The 24823-nt window shown below is 58.2% G+C and overlaps 1 protein-coding gene across 11 annotated transcripts in view; it reads left to right on the plus strand.

Moving 5' to 3' along the window:
* MAD1L1 (mitotic arrest deficient 1 like 1) overlaps positions 1 to 24823 on the plus strand; it is a 423430-nt gene that overhangs the window by 161340 nt on the left and 237267 nt on the right. For 9 of the 11 annotated variants that reach the window (XM_008018861.3, XM_037995244.2, XM_073012878.1 and 6 more), the window contains one exon: positions 8727 to 8871. The exons of the other annotated variants lie outside the window; for them this stretch is intronic. In XM_008018861.3, coding sequence (XP_008017052.2) covers positions 8727 to 8871 — 145 coding nt within the window. The remainder of the gene's footprint in view (positions 1 to 8726; positions 8872 to 24823) is intronic. 11 annotated transcript variants of the gene reach the window in all.

Below are 24823 nucleotides of genomic sequence, written 5' to 3' on the forward strand. Positions count from 1 at the left end.
TGTGTGGCGGTGCTGTTGCTTGGCCTGACTACGGCGTTTCCCCCCAGCCCTGTGGGGGTGCTCAGGGCACGGCCCTGGAGACCCTGGAGGTCATGTACAGCGGTGTCCTGGGGACATGGTGGCCTCATGGTCATGACTCAGTCGCTCGAGGCTTGAATTTACTCATCTGTGAAATCGAGAAGATTAAAAATCATACTTGTGGGTGGGTCTTGATCTGTGTTCCTCAGATATCTAAGAATAAAGGTGCTTTTAAAGATTTTGCCAAGGTCTGAATAAAATTTTATTAATATTTTCCTAGTTTCATGCCAGACGTTGTCACTGAAGATTGCTGTGCATGTAGCTGTGTTTACATCTTAACCCTTGAGGCCACTGGCAGGCTCACCGTACCGCGGGCTCACCGTGTTGTAACTGTCTCGGGCTCACCGTGCCGTGGGCTCACTGTGTCCTCACCGTGTCGTAACCATCTCGGGCTCACCGTGCCGCGGGCTCACAGTGCCACAGGCTCACCATATCATAACCGTCTCGTGCTCACCGTGCTCCGAGCTCACCATGTCATAACCGTCTTGGGCTCACCGTGTCATAACTGTGTGTCAGGCTCACCGTGCTGCAGGCTCACTGTGCCGCGGGCTCACCGTCTCATAACCGTGTCGGGGCTGTCGTCAGCAAGGAAGCCTTGGCGTGACCCCGTGCCCATGTGTAAACAGTGTCCGGGCGTTATGGGTTAGGAGGCCGTCTCTGTTCGGGCTTACATAACAAAGTACCACAGACGGGGATCTGAACAGATGTCCGTTTCTCACGACTGTGGAGCTGAGGAGTGCAGGATGGCAGTGCCAGGTCTGAGGAGGGCTCTCCTCCTGGTTTGCAGATGACCGGCCCCTGTCCTCACAGGGCAGAGGGAGAGGACGCTGGCTTCTTCGTGCTGCTCACAAGATGTACATCCTATCGGGAGCACTCCGCCCTCAGGACCAAGTCCCCTCTCAGGGGCCCCCCTTTGGTTACCATCACATTGAGGATCCGGGTTTCCACAGGTGAACTTGGCAGGGACACAGGCATTCTGTGCACCGCCCAGAACGTGCTGGTTTTGCCCTGGGCCCCGGTGTGACTGTGGAGGCGTGTCCCTGCCCTGTGGATCCACACGCCAGGCACCACTCAGCCTCGTGACTGGGGTGGGAATGGCCTCCTCGTGCCATCCAAGGGTCGGATCAGGTCCCCAGAGCGCACCACTGCTTCGCCTCTCTCAGAGCCTGTCTCCCACGGTGGCCGTGCTGTGGGCTCCTGTGCTCCAGGGGCCCATGTTTCTGGGGAGAGTCCAGTGGTGCCTGTTTGTGCGATGCCTGCCCTTGGCTTGGCGGGTGTCCAGAGTGGCTGGGACTTGGGAGAAGGTAGACAAAGAGTGTGTGGGAGGAATGGGTCGTGCGTGGAAGAGCCAGCTCAGCAGTGTCTTGAGGAAGGTCGTTAAAATGTCTCCTGCCGTTTGGGGATGCGTTGTGTCCTTGAAAGTCGGTGGTCTTAGGCTGGGAGCTTCTGATGAAGACCCCATTAAAGTGGCCTCAGTGGCTGGTCACAGTGCAGATGGATGCTCAGAAGCTCAGAGCTTGTTCTTTGAGTAAAGGCTGGCTCAGAGAGGCATTGATCGATAAACATGCCCAGCTTCTCCTGGAGGAACTCAGCACTTCATTCTGAACTCCCAGAGGCTGGCGGAAATGCCAGTGACCTCAGAGTTCAGCCCAAGCACGGACCTAGAGGCTTAATTTTTTATGAGTTTTCTCTTCTGTACCTCAGAAGAAAGGCCGGGATTGAACAGAGAGAGCATCCCCAACAGGGGAGAGCCCGCCGTCCCGGGTGCCGCTGTGGCTCGGCATGCTGGGGTCCTGCTGCACTGCAGGGCCTGAGGGTGGGAGGAGGAGCCCGTCTTAATGGGGCACCTTTTCCTGCACACCAGGGTAGGCAGCACCACTTGGTGGCGGCTTCTGAAACGCTAGTTGGGGGCCTTTAAGCGGCACCTGAAACGCTAGTTGGGGGCCTTTAAGCGGCACCTGAAACACTAGTTGGGGGGCCTTTAAGCGGCGCCTGAAATGCTAGTTGGGGGCCTTTGGGCTGCACTCTGGGGCCGTCCACTTTGTGCCGGCCCTTCCTGCACCTCCAGGGCTTGGCTCCTAATTGCCACTTCCTCGGGTCCTCAGGACAGGGCTGCCTGTGCTGGACCTTCCCCTCCCCTCGAGACACGGCACCTCATGGACACACGCTGGCCCGCTCCTTGCTCTCCTGCCTCTCTGGCTCAGCCCGCTCTCCGTGCCCTGTGTGGAGGCCCTTCTCGGTTTGCTCGTCCTCTTCTGACCTTGCCCGTTGCCCCCGGCGGGCCCAGCCTCAGGCCCACTGGGCTGACCACGAATGAGCACGCCGCACACCAGCTGCCCATCGGAAACGTCCCTGTCTCTGACACCGCCTGTCTCAGGCTGTCCCGCCACCCCTCCCCGAGGGCCCTCCCAGCTTGCTGTTTCCCCTCCAGTGTCAGGAGGCACCTGCTTGCTCGTTTGCTGATGGCCTGTCTTCTGCCTGCTGCGGTGACTGAGTTGTTGTCTTGCAGCTACACACTCCCCTCTCCGAGCCCTGCTTTGCAGTGCTGGGGACTACAGCCCACACTTGCGCTTCGCCAGGAGGCACCTGCATCAGGGCCCACCCTGGGGGTGCTGGAGAGGGCTCCACGGCCAGCCTGCAGGCAGATGGGCGGCTCCTTAGCCACTGGCCTTGCCCCCTCTCAGCAGCCTGCCAGCCTGCAGATTCTGTAGCACCTAGAGGTGCCAGCTCCATGGGCTGCTGCCCTGTTCTCAGAGGCCTGGGTCCAGGCCCTCCATGGCCACAGTGCAGACACCAGCACGGCCTCCCTCAGCAGCCTCAGTTCCCGCTCCATGGGGCCCATCTCTGGGCGTCTACATTTTAATGATGTCAGCCTCTGCCCCGTGTTCCCACAGCCCAAGGGATGGGAGCTGCTTCCTGAGGTCCCTGTGTCCTTGGTGCCTGAGGGTCTTCCTCCTGCTCTCAGTGACCTCGTACCCGCACCCCCGGTGAGATTCTCTGCTCATGACACACGCATGGCTTCTTTGCCTGAGATTCCCACCCCAGTAGAATGGAGGCCCAGCGAGCCCAGGCTGGCTGCGGTGTTCCATGCTGCCGTCTCTGGTGGGTGGAACGGCATGTGGCCGCCCTTCCCCACATCCCGTGTGCTGAACGCACTGGGTGGACTTGCCTGCCGGTCAGGTGTGAGTGGCGAACGTCTCAGACACGGCTCTTGGCGAGCATTCCACAGTGTCGTCTGCTTGTCGTGTCTTGGTGTTGGCTTTTTACGGTCTAGTTCTGTTGTTCAGAAGACTGCGGTATCGGCCCTCAGGCCTTGGGGTGTGGCCCCGATGATGCGGCCCGAGTGCCGCACCTGGACGATCCTGGAGCGGGTGTGCCTCTGCCGCCCATGCCGTCCCTCAGCCGGGAGCATGTGTTGCTCTGGTTCATTTCTCCCGTCTTCCTTCGTGAGGGGAGGTTTGCTTTACAACCTGGCCGATGAGCTTTTCCAGCCCGGGCTCAGCCCCACGCCCCTGTGGCTCTGTCTTCCCTCTGCGGCACCGTGGAACACACGCTTCGTGCTACATCCTGCAGCTGCTGCATTTCCTCAGACCGGGTCTGTAAGGAAGCCCAGGTTCAGCTACCCGATGCTTGACAGGCAGACACGAGAGGCGAGAGTGGAGGAAGAGCGGGCGTATTCAGAGAGCCGGCAGATCAGGGAGGTGGTCACCTACGGTCGGTCGCAAAGATCCTCTGAAGTCAGTACCGATCTCAGGCTCTTCTTATGCTAAGGGTAGGGGCGGGAGGTGGGGGTGGGACCAAGAGGTGACTGACGACCCCTGAGATCTGGGAGCCAGCGAGGGTTTGAGGAGGTCGGGAATGTCGCTGTCCTTGGCCAGGCCACAGCACTCCTGCAGATCTTTAACAAAGCCTGTAGCTGTTTCCACCTTCCCCCTCCATCCCAGAGTCAGTGTTCGCATTATTCCCTTGGTACTGTAAAGCTAGGAGTGGGTAAAGACCCTGTAAGCAGAGAGGAGGGGTGTGCTAGTTCTGCAGAGCCGCTGTTGCAGGACGAGGGCCGGGCTTGGGGCGCGCCGGTGCCGGCCGCGCTGCCCCGCGGAGGTGGCCCCGGTGCCGGCCGTCCTGCCCCGCGGAGGTGGCCCCGGTGCCGGCCGTCCTGCCCCGCGGAGGTGGCCCCCGTGCCGGCCGTCCTGCCCCGCGGAGGTGGCCCCGGTGCCGGCCGTCCTGCCTCGCGGAGGTGGCCCCGGTGCCGGCCGTCCTGCCTCGCGGAGGTGGCCCCCGTGCCGGCTGTGCTGCCTCGCGGAGGTGGCCTAGGCTGCGGAGAGTGGGTCAGAAGCAGCTCAGGCCACATCTAGTTCCTGGGGCCCAGTCTTGGCGCCTGACTCTATTGTACTGAGCCCTGGTCCTCAAGTGCCGGGAGCCTGAGCTCTGAAGCAGGACAACCACTGTCCCGTGGGTGTGCGTTACTCGCATCTGCTCTTGTTGAGGGGACTCCAGCCCCACATGCGCCCCACACAGATGTGAGGCAGCCTCACTCAGGATGCAGCGTGTGGGTTTGTCGGCCCCCCTCAAGGCTGCCCAGCCATCCTGTGCTGAGCTGAGGGCGCCTGTCACCTGAAACACAGCACCTGTCACATTCTTGCCTTTGCACAGTCTGGCTTTAAAGCAGAGCACAGGGAACGGTGGCATTCTTCGAGTTAAATGATCACACGGAGCCATGATTTAAAGCACTTGTGAACTTTTGCACCTGAATTCAGTGATTCAAGAGTAGATTTTACAGCCCTTGCCTATTAAATTGGCCCATGAATAGTTTAAAATTGAACTGGAGCCCAAAGTAACCTCATAATATGTGTTTCCCGTGAGCTTTGTGCCTGTTTTTTATTTTATCTGGCGTATTTGCTTATGCAGCACCTGCGGGGGGCGGGGGGCCGCCAGCCAGTGCTGCACCTGGGGCCAGTGTCAGCACAGGGCTTTCCCAGGCGGCTGATGGGAAGGGAAAGACTCCGAACAGTTTCCTCTGCTCTCGCGTCGCAGCAGTCAACACGGAAGACTGACCAGATGTGGGTGTTTCCCCACCCACCAAGCAAGCAGTCGGTTCTGCCTGGGACACCAGCCGTTTAGTTCAGCCTCACTCAGTTCTGTTCTGACACTGTCTGCCTGGAGGTGGCGTCAGACCCTGGGGTGAGGGCCCAGTCCCCACCTTCTGGTGCCAGTTGTAAGCCACCGCTGTGCTTCTGACCGGCCAGATGTAAACTGGGGTTCCGACCACCCAGTTGGGATTCCCCTTGGGTTTGATTAATTTGCTGGAGTGTCTCGTAGAACTCAAGGAAACAGATGTTTACCAGTTTACTATAAAGGTTACTGTGAAGGACACAGATGAACAGATGCGCAGGGCGAGGTGTGGGGGAAGGGCCTGCAGCTTCCATGCCCTCCCTGGACCGCCACCCTCTGGGAACACCGGAAGCTCTCCAGCTCAGTCCTTTTGGGTTTTGATAGAGGCCGCCACCCTCTGGGAACACCGGAAGCTCTCCAGCTCAGTCCTTTTGGGTTTTGATAGAGGCCGCCACCCTCTGGGAACACCGGAAGCTCTCCAGCTCAGTCCTTTTGGGTTTTGATAGAGGCCGCCACCCTCCAGGAACAGTGGAAGCTCTCCCAGCTCAGTCCTTTTGGGTTTTGATAGAGGCCGCCACCCTCCAGGAACAGTGGAAGCCCTCCCAGCTCCGGTGAGAGGCCTTTGGGTTTTGATGGAGGCCTTGTCAGGTGGATGTCATTGACTCTGCCCCTGCTCATTGGTGAGCGACTCAGCCTTCAGCCGCTCTCCTTCCCCGAGCTTAGGTGGGACTGAAGTCCCGAGCCTCTAGTCCGGCCTTGGGCTTCCTGGTGACCCGCCCCGTCCTGCAGCTGCCTGGGGGCTGCAGCCACCGTCAGTCATTGGCACATGGAAGGCCTCATCGTAAGAGCCCGAGGGTTTTAGGAGTTGTGTTCTGGGAGATGGGTTGGCGATCAGATACATATTTCACAAGATCACACGAGGCTGAAATGAAACGGCCATGTCCTGGACGCCAGTGCATTGGCCCCAGTCTGTGGGCTTGTGCGGCTTCTACTGGGGCTGGCCGAGGGTGGCCAGGCTGGGGTTCCCGCCATGCTTGTCTGGGTTAGGACCGCCACCAAGTCCCTTCTGACGTTCTGTGAGTGTTGCATTCGCATTCACTTTCAACTTACCCTTTACTTAAAGACTTCTACTGAGTTGCAGTTAAAAACCCCGTATTCACTTCACTCAAACATGAGTCCAGTGGAGACCACCGCACAAGAAAGCGCCATCCGCCAGCCCTGGGATGAAGCTTTCCCCAAACCACCGCCCAAGAAAGTGCCATCTGTGGCCGGGCGCGGTGGCTCACGCCTGTAAACCCAGCACTTTGGGAGGCCGAGGCGGGCGGATCACGAGGTCAGGAGATGGAGACCATCCTGGCCAACACGGTGAAACCCCGTCTCTACTAAAAATACAAAAAAATTAGCTGGGCGAGGTGGCGGGCGCCTGTAGTCCCTACTCAGGAGGCTGAGGCAGGAGAATGGTGTGAACCTGGGAGGCAGAGCTTGTAGTGACCGAGATCGCGCCACTGCACTCCAGCCTGGGCGACAGAGCGAGACTCCGTCTCAAAAAAAAAAAAAAAAAAAAAACCCCGCCATCCGCCAGCCCCGGGATGAAGCTTTTCCTCGAGTCATGTAACTAGAGCCAAGCAGAAGCAATTGATGGCCAGGAAGGCGTGAGCCTGAGGGTGGTGTTCATGGCCCCTCCCACATTCCTGTTTCCAAACATCTTGGCTCACTGCAAGCAATACAAAAAAAAAAAAGTTTTTTTTGTATTTGTAGTAGAGATGGGGTTTCACCATGTTAGCCAGGATGGTCTTGATCTCCTGACCTCGTGATCTGCCCGCCTCAGCCTCCCAAAGTGCTGGGATGACAGGCGTGAGCCACCGCGCCCGGCCACAGATGGCTCTTTCTTGAACGGTGTTCTGGGGAAAAGCTTCATCCTGGGGCTGGCGGATGGCGCTTTCTCGGGCGGTGTTCTGGGGAAAGCTTCATCCTGGGGCTGGCGGATGGCGCTTTCTCGGGCAGTGGTTTGGGGAAAGCTTCATCCTGGGGCTGGCGGACGGCGCTTTCTCGGGCAGTGGTTTGGGGAAAGCTTCATCCTGGGGCTGGCGGATGGCGCTTTCTCGGGCAGTGGTCTGGGGAAGGGAAAGCCTCATCCTGGTTCTCCTTGATGGTCGCCTCACAGGACTGTGGTCCCCGTTAGCTTTTCTCCATCCCAGTGCTATGTTTTATTTCCTCGAGATTTAGTTAAGACTTCCTTTGGAAAGAAGTTTGTGATGCTCAGTACAGTCGTGTGCAGCTCCTGTGTTCCAGCGCCGTTCCACTCCGCACCTGCCCTGGGCTGTCTTGAGTGGGGCTGGGCCCTCCCTCTGCTGACTCGCCTCCTCCCCAGGGCGGCCTCTCTTCTTCCTGGTGGTGTCCCTCCCTGGGCACGTCCTCATGCCTCGCTGCGGAGTCCTGACTTGCCTCCTCTTGGGCGGCTTCTCATCTCTCCTGGCTGCGTCCCTTCCTGGGAGCACCCGCGTGCCCGGTTGTCCCATGCGGAGGTGGAGTCCTGACTCACCCTCTCTCCGGGGCAGTCTCTCCTCTGTGCACCTCGCTGCGCCCTTCCTGGGAGCCCCCTCGGGTGGGGAGGTAGAGTCCTGGGGCTCCCGGAATCACGGAAAGCTGTTGCATCATAGGTGGATTCTTGCAGTCAGGGTCAGTGGACGCTGTCATTTGTCTGGCTCCCAAGTCAGCTTCTGAAGGACAGAGAGAGAGGGGCAAGATCCAAACCCCTGAGGCCAGGCCGTGAACTCGGAGACTCACCAGGAGTGGTTGGGAGCCACCAAAGGCTTCAAAATCACGTGACATGGCCCCTCTCTGCTGTCTGAGGAGACAGCTTGGTGCCCAGTGGTCGAGGGGCTGGGAGGCTATTGTGGTGACGCAGGTGACAGGCAACCAGCACAGGGACTGAGGCAGCGGGGAACGTGCAGGAAAAAGGGAGGATTCAAAAGCAGAAATCAAAGGAACTATCAGCCACCCGAAGGGGCGGACAGGGAGAGGCCTCTTGGGCAGCCTGGAGTTGGCCCTGCCCGTGGCGTCGGCCCGCAGGAGGCCTCCGGGTTCCCAGTGCTCAGCGCCCGGCTGGGCTTTCAGCCTCGCAGAATGTTTTTAGAACAGGCCCCCCCAGCAGGCGCCCAGCGTTTGCTTCCCCGCACCACACTGCACATCTGCGGTGATTCAGAGGGGAAGCGCTGGCTCTGCAATCTCGCTCATTCAGAAGTCCCGTCTCCCAAAGGGCTGCGTCGCCGACAATTTTTCCCATTGTGTGTGGAGTTGAGCTCCCCTCCCCCTCCCTGCCGTGTTCTGGGATCACCCTGGGAGTCTATTTGAAATCCAGAAACTCCTGAAAGGCCTTAAGTAGCTATTCAGCAGTGCGGAAATGGCAGTGAGGGGGCTGCACGTGCAGCTCTATTTTAGGGTGTCCTGGTGGGCTCGTTCCTGGGGTGGGGCGGGTCGCGGTGGGGTGGTCACCCCAGGCTTCAGTGCTTTGCCCTCTTGTCTCTCCTGTGCAGCGCCCGGGGGCTGGAGAAGGCCAGGCAGCAGCTGCAGGAGGAGCTCCGGCAGGTCAGCGGCCAGCTGCTGGAGGAGAGGAAGAAGCGCGAGACGCACGAGGCGCTGGCCCGGAGGCTCCAGAAACGGGTCCTGCTGCTCACCAAGGTGATTTATGCCCTCACATTTGATCAGAGTTGCAGGGAGCTGCGGGCGAGCGCACACCTGGTCAGCAAGATCTCACTGTGGAGGCAGGAGTGCTGCAGCTGGGTCAGTGCAGCTGGGTCACGGTTGGCACTTTGGCCCTGGGTTGCCAGGAGGGTTCTGGGAGTGCCAGAGTGCTCAGCCCTGGTGCTCCCTGTGGGACTCCCTGGGCCTGCTGTGTGCCCCACCCTTTTCAGTTTCCCCAGCATTTCAGTGTCCACCCCGGCCTGGTGCTGAGCCCTGGAGAGTGTTCCTTGTTGCTGTGGACCCTCTGCAGGCACCCGTGTCCCTTGCAGTCTGCACCCTCATGCTTTGCCGTCCAGTGATGCCGGTTTCACTGTGTGGATCTTGGCCTGGGCTTGGGATGAAGGCTGTCACCTGCTTCCAGGTGTGCCCCAGCCCCACCTGTGGGCGGCTCCATGGCCCGACTCTAATCGTCGGTGCCTGCGGGGGTTCTGATGTCTGGCACCGTGAACAGAGGTCACTGGAGCGTGAAAGACAGTTTTTGTGAGTGTTGTTTAAAATGTTCCTCGAGCACTGAAATTTCAGAAGACAAGGCAGGAAAGAAGTAAATCTGTCTCCAGATGCTCTCTGGGCCAGGGCAGGTGTCCAGCTTGCTGGGCGGAGGCTCCCCCTGTCCGCCTCCAGCCAGTGCTGAGTGGGCGGAGGGCTGTGTCACCCTGGCCTGGGATGGATGCTGCACCTGTCAAGTGCTGGGAGTTGTGCCTCATGAATGTTTGCCTGTTCTTGATCGTTTTTGATGAAAACCGAGGCTCTTTGCTGCTGGGACCTCTTGGTTGTGGAGCTTTCAGAAAATTAGTAACGTTTCTGCTCCGAAGCCGCTGTTTTATGGCTTCTCCAGCTCGCTCCTGGGCGGCTCCATGCTGTCTCCTGAAGGAAAAGTTCACATGGGCCCGGGTCCGGAACACAGGCTGAGCTGGCCCCTGTGCACAGCTCAGAGGCTGGCCCCAAAGCCCTGGCTTTGCAGGTGCACGCCAGACAGGGGACACTCGAAAATGTTCTCACATGGCTTTTCAGCCGGAGCCGTCTGCCACCTCTGGCAGAGGGGACACCCAGCCCTGTTGCATGGTCAGGCACAGTGCATTTCTGTGGAGCAGCTCTAGGACCTTCCTCCGTGCTCCCTTCTCTTCCGACACCGTGTCTGCTAGTGTGCCAGCTTCTAAGCAAGATGCGTGCGGTGCATGCGGCGCAGACGTGTGGGCACAACCCTTGGGTAATCACTGTCTAGCGGGGTCAGGCAGCAGCACCAAACCAGCACCTGCCACCCACCTCCACAGAGGCGGACGGCGTGGCGATGCCGCAGAAGGGCGTTTCTCAGGAGGTGGCATTCAGGTGGGGACCCAAGGATTTCCCCTTTGTGAAAGTGTGTGTGGAGAACCATGGCGGAGGGAGAGAAGGCGGCTTGTCACAAAGCGCTGCTGAAGTCACCCTCGAGGCCTGGAGCCAGAGGAGACAGCGGCTTGGGCCCAGCAGGCCACAGCGTGTGGGCTGACCACTACGGGGGGTTCAGGCAAGTGCAGCCCGACCCTGCCACTGAGGAGAGGCCCTGGGAAGCAGAGGGGGCGAGGCTGTGTTCTGTCGGGGTGGCGGGACCCCTGGGCTTGGTGATCTTTGAGTGCGCGATGACCTGCTGTGGTCCCGTGATGCGGGAAGCTCGGAGCTTCCTTGGGGAGGAAGAGTGGGAGGGCTGGGCTGGGAGCTGGGCCTTTCTCTGGGACCTCAGATGTCCCTCATTCTCTCTGGGTCTCAGTTCTCCTTTCTGCTAAACTTTGGGCTCAGGGCCGATGACCCCAGGGTGCCCGGGAACGTGGCTGTGTTCGGGTGGCGCCCCCTTGAGGGCACCTTGTTTTTGGCCCACTCCGATTCTGGGTCGGGGCTGGGGAGTGACGTTGGCCCACGCCGGCCAGGCGGGCAGCGCTTTGGGGTGGTCCTGCGTGCGTGGCGTGGGTGAGTTACAGGTGTGGCCCCCACATGAGGGCAGCCCCGCCCGGCCTCAGCTGCGGCTCGTCCCGTGGGAACCTTCTGGTTTCTTAAGTCAGCAGTGGGAAGCTGATGGGAAGAGTTCCCTTTACGGGTCACGTGTGGGCCTGAGTGTTCTTGTGTGCTGGGTCTGGCCCGCAGCCTGACGTTCTGTGACCCACAGGACACTGGTGCTACCCACATCCCCTCTTAGTGCCAGGGCTCCCGGCCGCGATGAGGAGTTGCACGCAGTCACTGGATGTCTGGTGTGGTTTTCGTCCCTGTGGGGCTCCCTCATGGTCCAGTGGAGCCCCACAGCCTCCTGGGAAGTCTGTGCCTGGCTTCCTTCCTGCTGTTCCTCTTTGAGGGTCACCCTGGCCCACCCAGGGCAGGAAGTTTCTGTTGTTCTCTGCTCTGCTTTGCAGGTGGAGAGCCTCTGGCACTTTCTGGCCCACACCAGCCTACCCCCGACCCTGCTGTGCTCACGGGCCTGCTCTGTGTTAGCAAGAAGGTGGATATTGATCACCGGGCATGGACTGGTTGTTTATTCTGATGAAGGATCGATTCCAGTCGCCCATGTAGCCCCAGGCCAGGGATGCAGGATCCGTCCAGCCAGCCGTGATGAAGCTGTTCACTCAGCCATCTGGAGGGAGCGGTGTGCCTGCTGCTCTGGGTCTGTGCACCTTAGTGTTGGCCACTGCCCACCTCAGCTCTGCACGGCAGCCCACCCGGCTGGCTGGTGGTCGAGGAGCGCCTTCTCTCAAGGCGCACCCAAGAGGGCTGCGAGCCTGCGGCTGGTGGGGGCTCTGGGCCTCTGGTGTCCCATTGGAGGCCCTCCTTGTGTGCTTGACATTTGAGTACACAGTGCTTGGAGTGTGCAGTTTTATTTCAAGACCTTTATTAAGCGGCTCTAGTTTAAGGATTTAATTGTTACTGAGAGCTAAGAGTATAATTACCTTGGTAAAATATCATGACTATTTTAAGCAGTTGAAAATTGGCTTCTGGAACTGGGTGAACACAAACCATTTTCCTATTTGAAATGAGCTGTTTCTCCAGTGCCCCACGCTTCCACAGTATGGCTGCAGAGTCCTGTTTATGGAATATCAGTAATACAAGCTAACTTTTAGCCAGAAACTTTTAAAATGACAGAAGAGCTTTCCCTTCCCACCTCCCGTTTTCTACACTCCACCCTCCCTCCCTGTTTCAGAGCAGATCATTTACTGGAGGCCACACGCTGTTGGTGAGCCGTTGCACTGGGTGTCCAGTGGCATCTGACTCACGTCGTGGCTGCTGAGCGCAGAGTGGTTGTCATGGTGACATCCTGCCCTGGGAACCCGCACAATGGGAAAGACAGATTTGTGTCTTCCGGAGTTGTCGAGGGTCTGAGTTTTGAGCTCTGGGCTGGGGTCTTGGGTCTGCGCTGGCTGAATGAACGCGTTTCTCGGCCACCTCCTCCGAAGCTGGGGTTGGTGACGTCAGACATTCCCCTCTCCCATGTCCTTCTCGCTGCCCGGAGCATCAGATCTGCTCGCTCCCATAAAGTTCCCTTTGTCAATCAAAAAACCCTCCACAAACATTCCTGACGATCCACGGTCTCGAAACCAACGTGGCTGGGCCTGCTGTGGGATTGGGAGCAGATGAGCTTTAACAAGAGGGCTGGGACCCTGGACACCGCTGCCGCCCTCAGCGCTGGGAGAGTGTGGGGAGCTGGTGTCTGTATTTGCTGGGTGCAGTTAGGCCAGATGCATCCAGAAGACAGCTGAAGGCAGATGGAGACTGGGCCCAGGAGGGCGGGGCTGCTGCCCTTCAAGAAACAATCAAATAGGGGCAGAAGACAGGAAGTACAGGGGACCCCTCAGAGGACTTCCATGTTCTTCCTGCCTCACATCCAGAAGAGAGTCCTGGAAGAAGCCTCTGTCCTCCTTTGAGAACCCTCTGTCCTCCTGGAAGAAGCCTCTGTCCTCCTTTGAGAACCCTCTGTCCTCATGGAAGAAGCCTCTGTCCTCCCATGAGCAGCCACCGTCCTCCTGGAAGAAGCCACCATCCTCCCGGGAGAAGCCGCCATCCTCTGGGAGAAGCCGCTGTCCTCCTGGGAGAAGTTTCCGTCCTGGGAGAAGCCACCACATTCCCAGGAGAAGCCGCCATCCTCCCGAGAGAATCTGGCATCCTGTGGGAGAAGCCACTGTCCTCCTGGGAGAAGCTGCTCTCTTCCTGCTATGTTCCTGGCCCAGAGGCAGCTCTTGTGAGTCTGAGCCATCCCAGCCTCTTACAGGGGCCAGAGCTGCCTCCTAAGGCTCCCTCCCCTTGCTGTGGCCCCTTCCCAAGGGAATTGGGGGCAGGGGAGGCAGGCTTAGCTCAGGGACCCCTGCGCATGTTCTCAGTGGACTCTGCCAGGATTTCCTCTCTTCTTGGGGGTCATTTCTGTGCCCAGCATGCTGTGCTGGAGCCTGTTACAGGAGGGGCTCCGGGCCCCCTTCTGGTCCATCCTAGGAGGCAGCGCGGTCCTCGCTGGGACTCTCCCAGGCCTGTGCTTTGAGGAGACCCTTCCATTTCCTCCTGACTGTGTCCCTTCTCCTCTGCAGGATTGTGTGTGCTGAGGGCAGAGCAGAGGGAGGCTGGCTGCCCCGAGGGAGCTGAGGCCACAGGTGCTCAGGGTCAGAGTGGCCCGTGGGTCCTGAAGGAATGTGTCCTGGTGGCCGTGCCCTGGCCACAGCAAAGGTGGGCGTGGTGCACACCGGAAGAGGACGGGGCCTCGCTGGCACCGTGCTCAGGCTGCACAGCGATTTAGAAATGCGCCCACGTTGCTGGAGTGTTTTTATTTTTGAACAGGTTATTTTCATCTGTCCCGGAATAGCACGGTGGAGACACACCTGATGCATGGTTTTGCTTCCGTAGGACGTGTGGGTAGAAGGGACATGGAGCAGAGGCAAGTGCTGTTACTTATTTTGTGTTTATACAACTTGGGCAGTTTCCACTTTGGAGACCACCCCAACAAGGTTAACGTAGCTCATGCCTGCCCCAGCCACAGACAAGGCCGCTGTTCCTTCAACTGAGCGCCACTTTTTGTTGGCTTGCTCTTGCTTCCAAGCCCCGATCTCCCCCGATGGTGTCTGTTTAAGTCCTGGGATCCAGCACTGCCTGGAGCGAGGATGCGGAGTCAGGCACTCCCGGGGACCCAGGACTCTTCTTACTCTCAGTCCTCCCGTCTTTCTTACACATGGCGTGTGCAAAGATCATATAGAACATACACGTACAGCTCAAAGCGTGCAGCAGGTTCCCGCGTCTCAGTCCTGGCGTAAGAAGCAGAACAACCTCGGCTGTCAGAGCCCTGCTCTAGGTGTGGAGCAGCCCTTCCCTCAGTTTTCTTTCCAGGTTCATCATGGATGTGCATCTTTAATCATTGCTCAGCTTTTCCCATTTTTATGTTTGCTATACATAGACCCACGCTTCTGTGCCTTCTTTTTGTTTTTATTTTAACATTATCCTTTTGACCTTCGTCCCTGGGAATGCAGCGTGTTCCTTTTCGCTGCTGTGGTGCTGCCGTTCAGAGGGAGTGGGTCACGGTTTAGTGACCTGACGTGTGAGGGGTTCCAGTTTTGCTCTCACGTGGTGGGTGCTGCAGAGTGGGTGTGGCCCAGCCCCGCCTCGGGAGGCTTGTTCTCAGTAGTCTCCGTGGTGTAGTTCAGTGTGCACAAATTACAGACACAGGACAGATAGAGGACCAGGTAGTTAGCAACCCCAGCCAGACCCTCATGCCCGGTTCCAGCCGCTCCCTCAGCTCCAGGGGAAGCCCCTCCTGACTTCACTTCGCTGTTCTATTTTTTTTTTTTTAAGTACAGAGTCTTTCTTTGTTGCCCAGGCTGGAGTGCGGTGGCGCGATTTCGGCTTACTGCAGCCTCCGCCTCCTGGGTTCAAGCAATTCTCCTGCCTCAGCCTCTCGAGTAGCTGGGATTATAGGCGTGCACCACCATGCCCAGCAAATTTTTGTATTTTTAGTAAAGATGGAGTTTCACCATGTTGGTTGGGTTGGTCTCAAATTCCTGACTTCATATCCCCCTGCCTCGGCCTCCCAATCCCAAAGTTCTGGGATTACAGACTTGAGCCACTGTGGCTGGCTTTCAATTCCGTTTTTTTTTTTTTTTTTTTTTTTGAGACAGTCTTACTCTGTCACCCAGGCTGGAGTGCAGTGGCGCAATCTCATCTCACTACAACCTACGTCTCCTGGGTTCAAGCCATTCTCTTGCCTCAGCCTCCTGAGTAGCTGAGTTTACAGGTGTCCACCACCGTACCCAGCTAATTTTTTTGTGTTTTTATAGAGACTGAGTTCCACCATGTTGGCCAGGCTGGTCCTGAACTCCTGACCTCAGGTGATCCACCTGCCTCGGCCTCCCAAAGTGCTGGGATTACAGGCGTGAGCCACCGCGCCCGGCCTACTTCCCTGTTTTTAAGCCTCACATAACGGAATCACATACGTGTACTCTTTTGTGCCTGGCTTCCATTACACGTTATCTTTGTGAGAGTCATGTGTGTTGTGCATAGCTGAGATTTGTCGATTTCTCTTAATTACTCTGTTAGAGTTTCCCATTGTGTAAAAATACCACTTTTTAGAATACGCTTGTCTGTACCCGACGCTGGATGGTTTCCAGAATGGGGGTGTTGACTCTTGCCGATGTGGACGTTTCTACCCGTGCGTAACGTCTGGTGATCCCCTGGGCGCCCTTGCGCTGGGCATGCCCAGGTGTGACATAGGGTCAGTTCCCGGGGCTGCCACCCCCGCCAGAGTTACTGTGCCAGATGGCATTCCTCCTGGGGTGTGGACGGTGCTGGTCCCTCCAGGCCCTCACCTCCGGCCTTTGGTTTTCTCCCTGGCGGGGGCCTGTACTCCAAAGCTGTTGTTTTGACTTCCCTGAGGCTCGGTGAAGCTGAGCCCCTTTTTAAATACTCACTGGCCAGTTGGATACTGACTCCTGAGGGCACCTGGACAGGCTTTCTGTTCCTATCCTCTTTGGGCTTTTATTTTTATTTTAATTTTATTATTATTTTTTGAGATGGAGCCTCGCTCCGTTTCCCAGGCTGGAGTGCAATGGCTTGATCTAGACTCACTGTCACCTCTGCCTCCTGGGTTCAAGCAATTCTCCTGCCTCAGCCTCGTGAGTAGCTGGGACTACAGGCACGTGCCACCACGCCCAGCTAAGTTTTGTATTTTTAGTAGAGACGGGGTCTCACCGTGTTGGTTAGGCTGGTCTCGAACTCCTGACCTCGTGATCCGCCTGCCTCAGCCTCCGGAAGTGTTGGGATTACAGGCGTGAGCCACTGCGTCTGGCCTGGGCCTTTAAATATTGTTTGCCTTTTTCTTACTGAGTTGTAGTTCTTTACTCTGGATATGAAAGTCTTTTGTTTGCTAAACGTGTTTAGTTATCTTCTCGTAGTCTGTGGTTTGCTTTTTCACTCCCGGAATTTCTCTGTTGATGATGTTTGTGCAGTCCAGCTCACCGATTTTTGCTGATGCTGGTGCTTTTGAGCCATGATTAAACAATCTTTGCCTCCCAAAGTTGTAAAGATACTCAGTGGTTTCCTTCTAAACACTTTATTGTTTACCTTTTACATGTTGCTGCTTTTGTTCTGTGAAACATGCTGTTGATCTGGCAGCCTCTATCACACGTGTGGCGATGCCACGGCCGTAGCCCGGGGACCCCTTCTGGCCATCCCCTTCGGGGCTTTCTGGTGTGTTCCATGGGCTCTTTTTTTATTTGTTTACGATTCCATGCTGTTGTCCTTGCCTCCTCCTTCCAGTGTTTCCCTGTGTCCAGGTGAAACGCAGCATTAGTGTATCTCGGCGTTAGCGTGTGTCGGCATCAGCGTGTCTCGGTGTCAGCGTATCTCGTGAACCGTGAATGCCACGTGTTCCACCATTTACCCTGATGGTCTTTAATTTCTCTCAGCAAGTTTGATGGATTTTAGGGTAGATGTCTTACATGTCATTAGACTTTCTGCCCTATGTATTTGAATGTTAGATGCAGTTTTAATGTTGTCTTCTTGGACTTTCATCATCTGTGTGTGTTCCTGGCCTGTGGATGTACCAGTGGGTCCTTCACATTGACCCTGCACCTGACAGCCTCGCTCTGATGCTGATGTTTGACATGCACACTCATACTTTCTAGAGATGCCGGCCACACTTCCCCGCCAGCGCCTCGCCTCTCCTCTCCCCTGGCCACACTCCCTCTCCAGCCCTGCGCCGCTCCTCTCCCCTCCCCCTGGCCACACTCCCTCTCCAGCCCCACACCTCTCCTCTCCCCTGGCCACGCTCCCTCTCCAGCCCCACACCTCTCCTCTCCCCTGGCCACGCTCCCTCTCCAGCCCCGCGCCTCTCCTCTCCCCTGGCCACGCTCCCTCTCCAGCCCCGTGCCTCTCCTCTCCCCTGGCCATGCTCCCTCTCCAGCCCCACACCTCTCCTCTCTCCTGGCCACGCTCCCTCTCCAGCCCCATGCTTCTCCTCTCCCCTGGCCACGCTTCCTCTCCAGCCCCGCGCCTCTCTCCCCCGGCCACGCTTCCTTTCCAGCCCCGCGCCTCTCCTCTCCCTTGGCCACGTTCCCTCTCCAGCCCCGCGGCTCTCCTCTCCTCTGGCCACGCTCCCTCTCTAGCCCCACGCCTCTCCATGCACTTTCCTCCAGGTGCAGTGTCATGGAGGAATGATGACAGTAGGCACCTCGTCTCCTTCAGGCTGTGGCGGCCGCTCCGGTAGTCCATCAGTCAGCGCGGTGGGTGCTGGAGGTTCTGTGTGATACTCTTTACTGAATTAATGAAATCCTCTTCTACTTGTGCTTTTCTAAGAGTCTTCATCACGAAGGCCTACCCCATACATTGTGATGTGGGTTGTTTTTGTTACTGTTCAGTTCAAAATACTTTCTGACATTCTCTCTGGACTTAGAAAGCCTGGCCTTCAAGCAGGATTTAGCACGTTCGGAGCATATAATACAGGTGAATTGGCAAGTGAAAAGGGATTGAAAAGGAGAAACCCAGACTCAGTTCACTTACTTGATCATTAATTTTTCATTCCCCAAATTCTACTTTTTTTTTTTTTTTTTTGGGAGGCGGGGGGAATGGAGTCTTGTTCTGTTGTCCAGGCTGGAGTGCGGTGGTGTGGTACCAGCTCACTGCAACCTCTGCCTCCCAGGTTCAAGCAATTCTCCCACCTCAGCCTCTGCGTAGCTGGGACTACAGGTGCGCACCACTGTGCCCGGCTAATTCTTTGTGTTTTTAGCAGAGATGGGTTTTGCCATGTTGGCCTGGAACTTCTCACCTCAAGTGATCTCCCCACCTTGGCTTCCCAACGTGCTGGGATTACAGGCATGAGGCACCTGCCCGGCCATTCCCCAGATTCTTACTGTGCGTCTCCTGTGAGCCTGGCACGTTTAGCTGCTGTGGAAAACAGCAGGGAACTGCACAGCAGACTGGGAGCTCAAGGGCCTCTCTCTAGGTGGGGCAGGTAGCAGTCGTGTTGAGGTGGTGATCGCTGCTGTGAAGAACGTGGGGCACTGTAGGGTCCTGGGCCGGGATCGCTGCTGTGAAGAACGTGGGGCACTGTAGGGTCCTGGGCCGGGGATTTGTGAGGCACTGTAGGGTCCTGTGCCGGGGATATGTGGGTGGTGTGAAGCCTTTGAATAGGTGACCTTGCTGAGCCCAGAAAGTCACTGTGGGGAGAGCCGAGTCCATCTGCCGTGCTAGACCAGCGTGGGGTTTGATTTGCTGTGATGATAGCTGCACGGGTAGTTGGGAAGGTGGTGGAGCGAGGTCCCGTGTCTCCCTGGCTTCCATGTGGCAATGCTGTAGGTGGTGGTGGGAAGACCAGGGGCTTTGGCATTAGCGCAGCCTGTGTTCCTCTCCATGATCGGCTGCCTGTGTAGGTTTCTGTGGCCCTACAACGGTCCCCCGGGCTGCCCCTTGGAGCCACACCAACTCCTTGTCCTGGTTCTAGTGTTGAGTAGGACTTGTCCTTCTACGCTCCGTGATAATGGGCGCTGGGTGGGAGCCTGTGGGAGCGCCATGGTGGGCATTGGTTCGAGGTGAGCACCGCCCTTGCTCACGTGGGTGTCCCCTGGGTCGCTTGGCGCATGGGTCCTGGAGCCAGCCTTGTACTTATCTTTCCTGGATAGCCGTTCTGTGGTTTCTGCCTCCGCCCCGTGGGAGCCTAAATCTGACTCTGCGCTTCTCCCTCCCCTCAGGGTGTGGGATCTAGCCCTCTTCCCCTGGAGCAGAGCACGGGACTTCCATCCCTCCCGCAGAAGAGGCTGAGCAAGCCCCACGTGGCCTCTGATTGCCGTCTCCTCCGCTCCACACCCCTCTTCAGGTCTGAGGCTTCGTGATCGGCATGATTTCTCTTGCTCTTTCTTTTTTAATACTGAACATTTTTGGTCTTGGGTAGCACTGAAGGGAGTATTTGTAACACCCAGTACCTGCTGTGTTGTCTGGAAGGCATCATTCTCTGTGACCCTCTAGGGCCTTGTCTCAGACAGTCACGCTCCCTGTGGCACCCGCCCAGGCGTGGGGGTCAGCTCTGTGGCCCTGTGTTAACCCAGCAAACCGAGGCTTAAGAGTGGCATAGAGAGTCTGCCCAGGCCATGCGGCTAGCCTTGATGCTAGGTTTGTAGGTTTTTTTTTTTTTTTTTGAGACGGAGTCTTGCCCTCTCACCCAGGCTGCAGTGCAATGGCAGGATCTCGGCTCACTGCAACCTCTGCCTCCTGGGTGCAAGCAATTCTTCTGCCTCAGCCTCCCGAGTAGCTGGGATTACAGGCGTGCGCCACCACGCCCAGTTAATTTTTGTATTTTCGAGACGGGGTTTTGCCATATTGGCCAGGCTGGTCTCGAACTCCTGACCTCAGATGATCCACCCACTTCGACTTCCCAAAGTGCAGGGATTACAGGTGTGAGCCACTGTGCCTGGCCCTAGATTTTTTTTTTTTTTTTTTTGAGACAAGGTCTGTCTCTGTCACCCAGTCTGGAGTGCAGTAGTGTGGTCTTGGCTCACTGCAGCCTCAACACCCCAGGTTCAGGTGATCCTCCTGCCTCAGCCTCCCGAGTAGCTGGGACTGCAGGTGCCACCAGCATGTCCATCTAATTCTTTTGTGTTTTTGTAGAGACGGCAGAAATCTGAGTGTGACTTGGTAGCTCTGGGGTGCAGCCTGCAGTCCCCACATCTCACCAGCTGCCCGGTGGTGCTCCTGTGCTGCTCCAGGCCAATTCTGTTGGGTGGTAGAGACCTGGACCATGCCCTGTGATGTGGGCCACAGGGGCCGGGTCACACAGCTGATGTGGATGCCACTGACTGGCCCTAGGCCTGGCTCACCCCCACCTCCCTCTGAAGACCACTGCCCACCTGCTTTCCTCGCTGTCTGCCCCCCAGAGGACACACATTCTGGTGTGTGCTCCTTCACGCCCTGCTTTCTGTAAGGGTTTGTGGCGTGCCTCTGCCTGGCGCTGTTGTGGCACGCGCCCCCTTGCTGTGCTGCCTGCCTAGTGCCTGGAAGGAGGCTCGGCCCCGCTTCCTCTGTCTCCTCTGTCGCCGCCCTTTGTGACAAGCTTTGCACTGTGTATCTGTACACAGGACAGATGGCGTTTGGGCCCTGCCGTCGTCCCTGGGTCCCGGCCCCACTCCTCTGCGCCTCCTGCCGTTGTGACCCGTGCAGCCCGTCTTCTCTCCTGGGCTTTAGCCTCTGGGGATATCCAAGGAGCAGCCCTGAGTACGGCATGTGCTCCCCGCTCTCCCGTCACTGCGAGGGCGCAGCCCAGCCGAGGGTAGCTCACGTTCAGCTTCAGACCCTTTTGTTCTTACTTAAAGCACGTCCTTCCACATACACCTGGATCGGTGGGAAGTCTGCAGGAGGGGCCCTGAGACACTGGCCAGCCCACCTTCCAGGTTAGTGTTTGCTCTGTCAGTGAGATAGCCCCTTCCCTCCACAGATAAGCAGGGTCCTCTCGGCTTTGGAATTTAATTTATAGGTGTTAATATATCGCCCTTTCACATTACCTTTCTAGACCGACATTTCTATTATATACACTTAGGAAAGAACGTCCGCTTTGTTACGGGACAGTGCCATTTGCACAGTTATTAGAAAGCCAACCTTGTCACAGACACTGCTGCATTCTCCCTCCGAGAGGGCAGCTGGACCTGGCTGTGGCAGAAGAAAGTCCCAGGGAGAAAAGCAGTTTTAGGAAATACAGCAAAATCAAAACAAAATACCTTTTATCCCTCTCCAGTGCAAAGATGGTTCTTAAGATCGGGCTGTGGGATGTGGGCGGCTTCCACCAGCCCGGGCCCTCCGCGTGCGCCCACCCTCCCTCTCGGCCTCAGGTACGCGGAGTTTGGAGGCTGCGCGCCACTGGATTCAGGTCACCCCATCTTTACTCTTGGCTCTGAAAAGACCACAGTCCTGCCCCTACCCGCCCATGGATGGGACTTTCTGGACAGTTCCCGGTGAGACTGTGGAACTCCTAGCCCTTTCAGGGAGATTTGAGGCGACGGCCACACCACTGTGTTGGGGAAGGTGGGCTGGGAGCAGCAGTGCTCATGGGCTCTGGCCCTGGTGGGAATGCCCTGTCTGCGGGCGCCTGGGTGCAGCTCTGACCCCTTCTGCCCTGCCTCCCCCTGCAGGTGCTGGTGGCAGTTGTGTCATCAGAAACCCCGATGACATTTCTGGATGGTGTCGCTGAGACAAAGCTGTCTCGGGTCTCCGTGTTGAGGGTGGCTAGACTCGGGTGCCCCTGGAGCACTGTGGAAGCCAGGTCTGCTTTCTTTTTTGAGGAGTGATGGCCTGTGTCCACTTCATGGTGGCAAATCACACTTGGAGAACTCGGTCACAAGAGTCTACTGATAGCTGCAGCCCAGAATGCAGGACCTGGGTCACAGGCTCCCTGGCTTCACCCAGGGTCTGTCTCTGTCCCCACACCCTGTTGGCCTGGGGCACCCCCATAACCCATGTCCCCAGGCCCTGGCTGGAACATGCCATGCAGGGAAGACAGGCCCCATGTCTGCAGCCTCCTCTGCTTCCCCGTTGTTTTCCTGCCTCCCGCCAGGGCCTTGGGGCCTTCACACAGCGTCTCTCCTCAGAACCCAGCTCATCCCCGGCGTCTCGTTCACGACATCCAGGCAGGCCCTTTTCTCCCTTGTTCACCAGCGGCCGGCACGGTTCCTTGCATACAGCAGGCACTCAGTAAATGCCTGGCGAATATTGGACTCCTTCACCTGCAGGAGGTGCTGAGACCTTTGGAGTGGCCAGGGAGCAGGTCTCCTGCCTCTGTCTCACCTGTCCTGTGCTCTGCCCCTGCCCAGAGGACTCTTGGTCCCAGCCTCACCCTCCACATGGGCCTCTGCAGCAGCACGTGCACGGGGCCTGCGACGCTGCCCCCAGCTGCCGAGGCCACGGCTGCTGCTGCCCATTCCAGCTGCCTCCAAACCCACCGGTTTTCAGGAAGGGCCTGCTGCCAGGTGGCAGATACCAAGGCTTCTGTTTCTGATGCCTGAGCTAATGGCAGCAATGTGGAAAGGGCGTTACTTGCTTTTCAGTTTCCCAACAATGAAAGTTGCAAGAAGTGTAGCTGTCAGTGGCAGAGCAGGAAGGAGGGCAGTGGCTGGGAGCAGATGCCGGGGCAGGGATAGCTCGGCCTTCAGACACGGGCACTGGAGGCAGCACCCACCCCTTCCCTCCTCAGGCTGGTGGAGGAGCCTCTGCTATCGCGGGACTTGGGGCAGCTCTCCCTTCTGGATTTCCTCCTGCAACATGTCCTGCTGGGGACGCGTGGCTTCCTTTCCTCCCATGGTCCTGGAGGCCCAGTGCCTCCCTCCCCCGTGCTCCAGGCTGGGGCCCCAGCTCCCTCCCGGTTCCTCTGCTCCGGACAGCAGTCTGTGACACCAGGGCCATGCCCATGCCAGCTGCCATAGCTGCATCCCAGCTGCTTGCTCCAGGTTTGTTTTGATGGTGTACCGCTTTGTAAAGACTGTGGAATTTGCACACTGATATGTGCGTATTTGTATAAAAAGGATATGTTTGACCTGTGGCCAATAATGAACACGTCTGTTTATTTCTAAGATATAAGGACTTATAAAGATAAATGTAAGTAGGGTTTCCGCTGTATCCCTAGGCCCCAGTGAGCTGTCCGGTGCCGTCCCTGCCTGCTGTGCCTGGGCCCCAGTCAGCTGTCCGGCACTCTCCCTGCCTGCTGTGCCTGGGCCCTAGTGAGCTGTTTGGCGCCCTCCTGGGCTGTCGCTTGCTGTCTGTTGGGCGTTGTGTCCGTGCGGTCTTCCTGAGGTTGTTTGCAGCTGCGGTGGCAGCAGGTTGGGCTTGGCGTCAGCAGGCCTGGGGCTCCCGCCACGCCCCTGCCTGTGCTCTGTTGCTCACATGAAGGGGCCAGGGAAGCCTGTTGGCATCTGGAATCATGCCACGGGCGGCTGTGGCAGGGCTGTGGCTGTGCAAGTGGCGAGGACGATAGGGTTCTGCCCTTGTCCCTGGTCACCCTGCTCCTGCTCTCGCTTCCCTAAGGCCAGCCCCTCCTCTCTGATGTGTGTGGAGCGTGGGTCTCAGCCTGCCGGCGGCTCCTCCGTGGCGTGCAGGGGTGCACAGGTGTTGACTCTGCATGGATGGTTGTCTTTCCGCTGGCTGTTTCCCTGCCTGACGCCCCTGTAAACATCCATTCCCAACACGCTTCCCAGAGGATGCCTGCCCTCGGAGTACTCCTAACAAAAGGCTTCCCAGTGAAATCAGTGTGTGACACCCCATGTGGTGTAGCCTGACACGGCACCTGCTGCTCAGCTCGTCCATGGCTCTGAGAAGCCCTCAGGGGCCCCAGGCAGCTGGTCAGGGTTGGGGGGGGCGTGGACAGCAAGGTGACCCGGCAGGCACAGGGCAGGTGGTGGGGTGGGTGGGGGACAGCAAGGTGACCCGGCGGGCACAGGGCAGCTGGTGGGCGAGGTCGGGGACAGCAGGGTGACCCGGCGGGCACAGGGCAGCTGGTGGGAGAGGTCGGGGACAGCAAGGTGACCCGGCGGGCACAGGGCAGCTGGTGGGAGAGGTCGGGGACAGCGGGGTGACCCGGCGGGCACAGGGCAGGTGGTGGGGTGGGTGGGGGACAGCAAGGTGACCCGGCGGGCACAGGGCAGCTGGTGGGAGAGGTCGGGGACAGCAAGGTGACCCGGCGGGCACAGGGCAGCTGGTGGGAGAGGTGGGGGACAGCAGGGTGACCCGGCGGGCACAGGGCAGCTGGTGGGAGAGGTCGGGGACAGCGGGGTGACCCGGCGGGCACAGGGCAGCTGGTGGGCGAGGTCGGGGACAGCGGGGTGACCCGGCGGGCACAGGGCAGCTGGTGGGAGAGGTCGGGGACAGCGGGGTGACCCGGCGGGCACAGGGCAGCTGGTGGGAGAGGTCGGGGACAGCGGGGTGACCCGGCGGGCACAGGGCAGCTGGTGGGAGAGGTCGGGCACAGCGGGGTGACCCGGCGGGCACAGGGCAGCTGGTGGGAGAGGTCGGGGACAGCAGGGTGAACCCGCAGGCGCAGGGAAAGCCCAGTCTTCATGTGCGGTTTCCATGTCTTGTTCCTGGGCTTTTCTGAATTGTGAGTTTCTAACATGCCACATTGAAACGTCTCGGATCTTGCCTGCTGAGCCACGTGGGTCTTCCTGAAGGCCAAGGTCAGCACCCCCCTCGCCACCACTTCATCCAGACCCCAGGAGCCCCTTCTGTCCCGTAGGCCGAAGCTCCCACAGTACCACGTGGGTTATGAATGAGAAACCTGGAGTGTCCTGCCTAGGAGAGAGGCTCTGGAATTCCCAGGCCCCCTCAGCTTTGGAGGCTTATAACAGGGAGACCGAGGATTGGAGAGGAGCCCAGGGAGGCATCTCCAGTGCCTAGGCCAGGCCTCATCCAGCCGGCACAGGTGGCTTCAGCC

This window comes from Chlorocebus sabaeus, chromosome 28, assembly GCF_047675955.1.
Source record: "Chlorocebus sabaeus isolate Y175 chromosome 28, mChlSab1.0.hap1, whole genome shotgun sequence".
NCBI classification, from domain to species: Eukaryota; Metazoa; Chordata; class Mammalia; order Primates; family Cercopithecidae; genus Chlorocebus; species Chlorocebus sabaeus.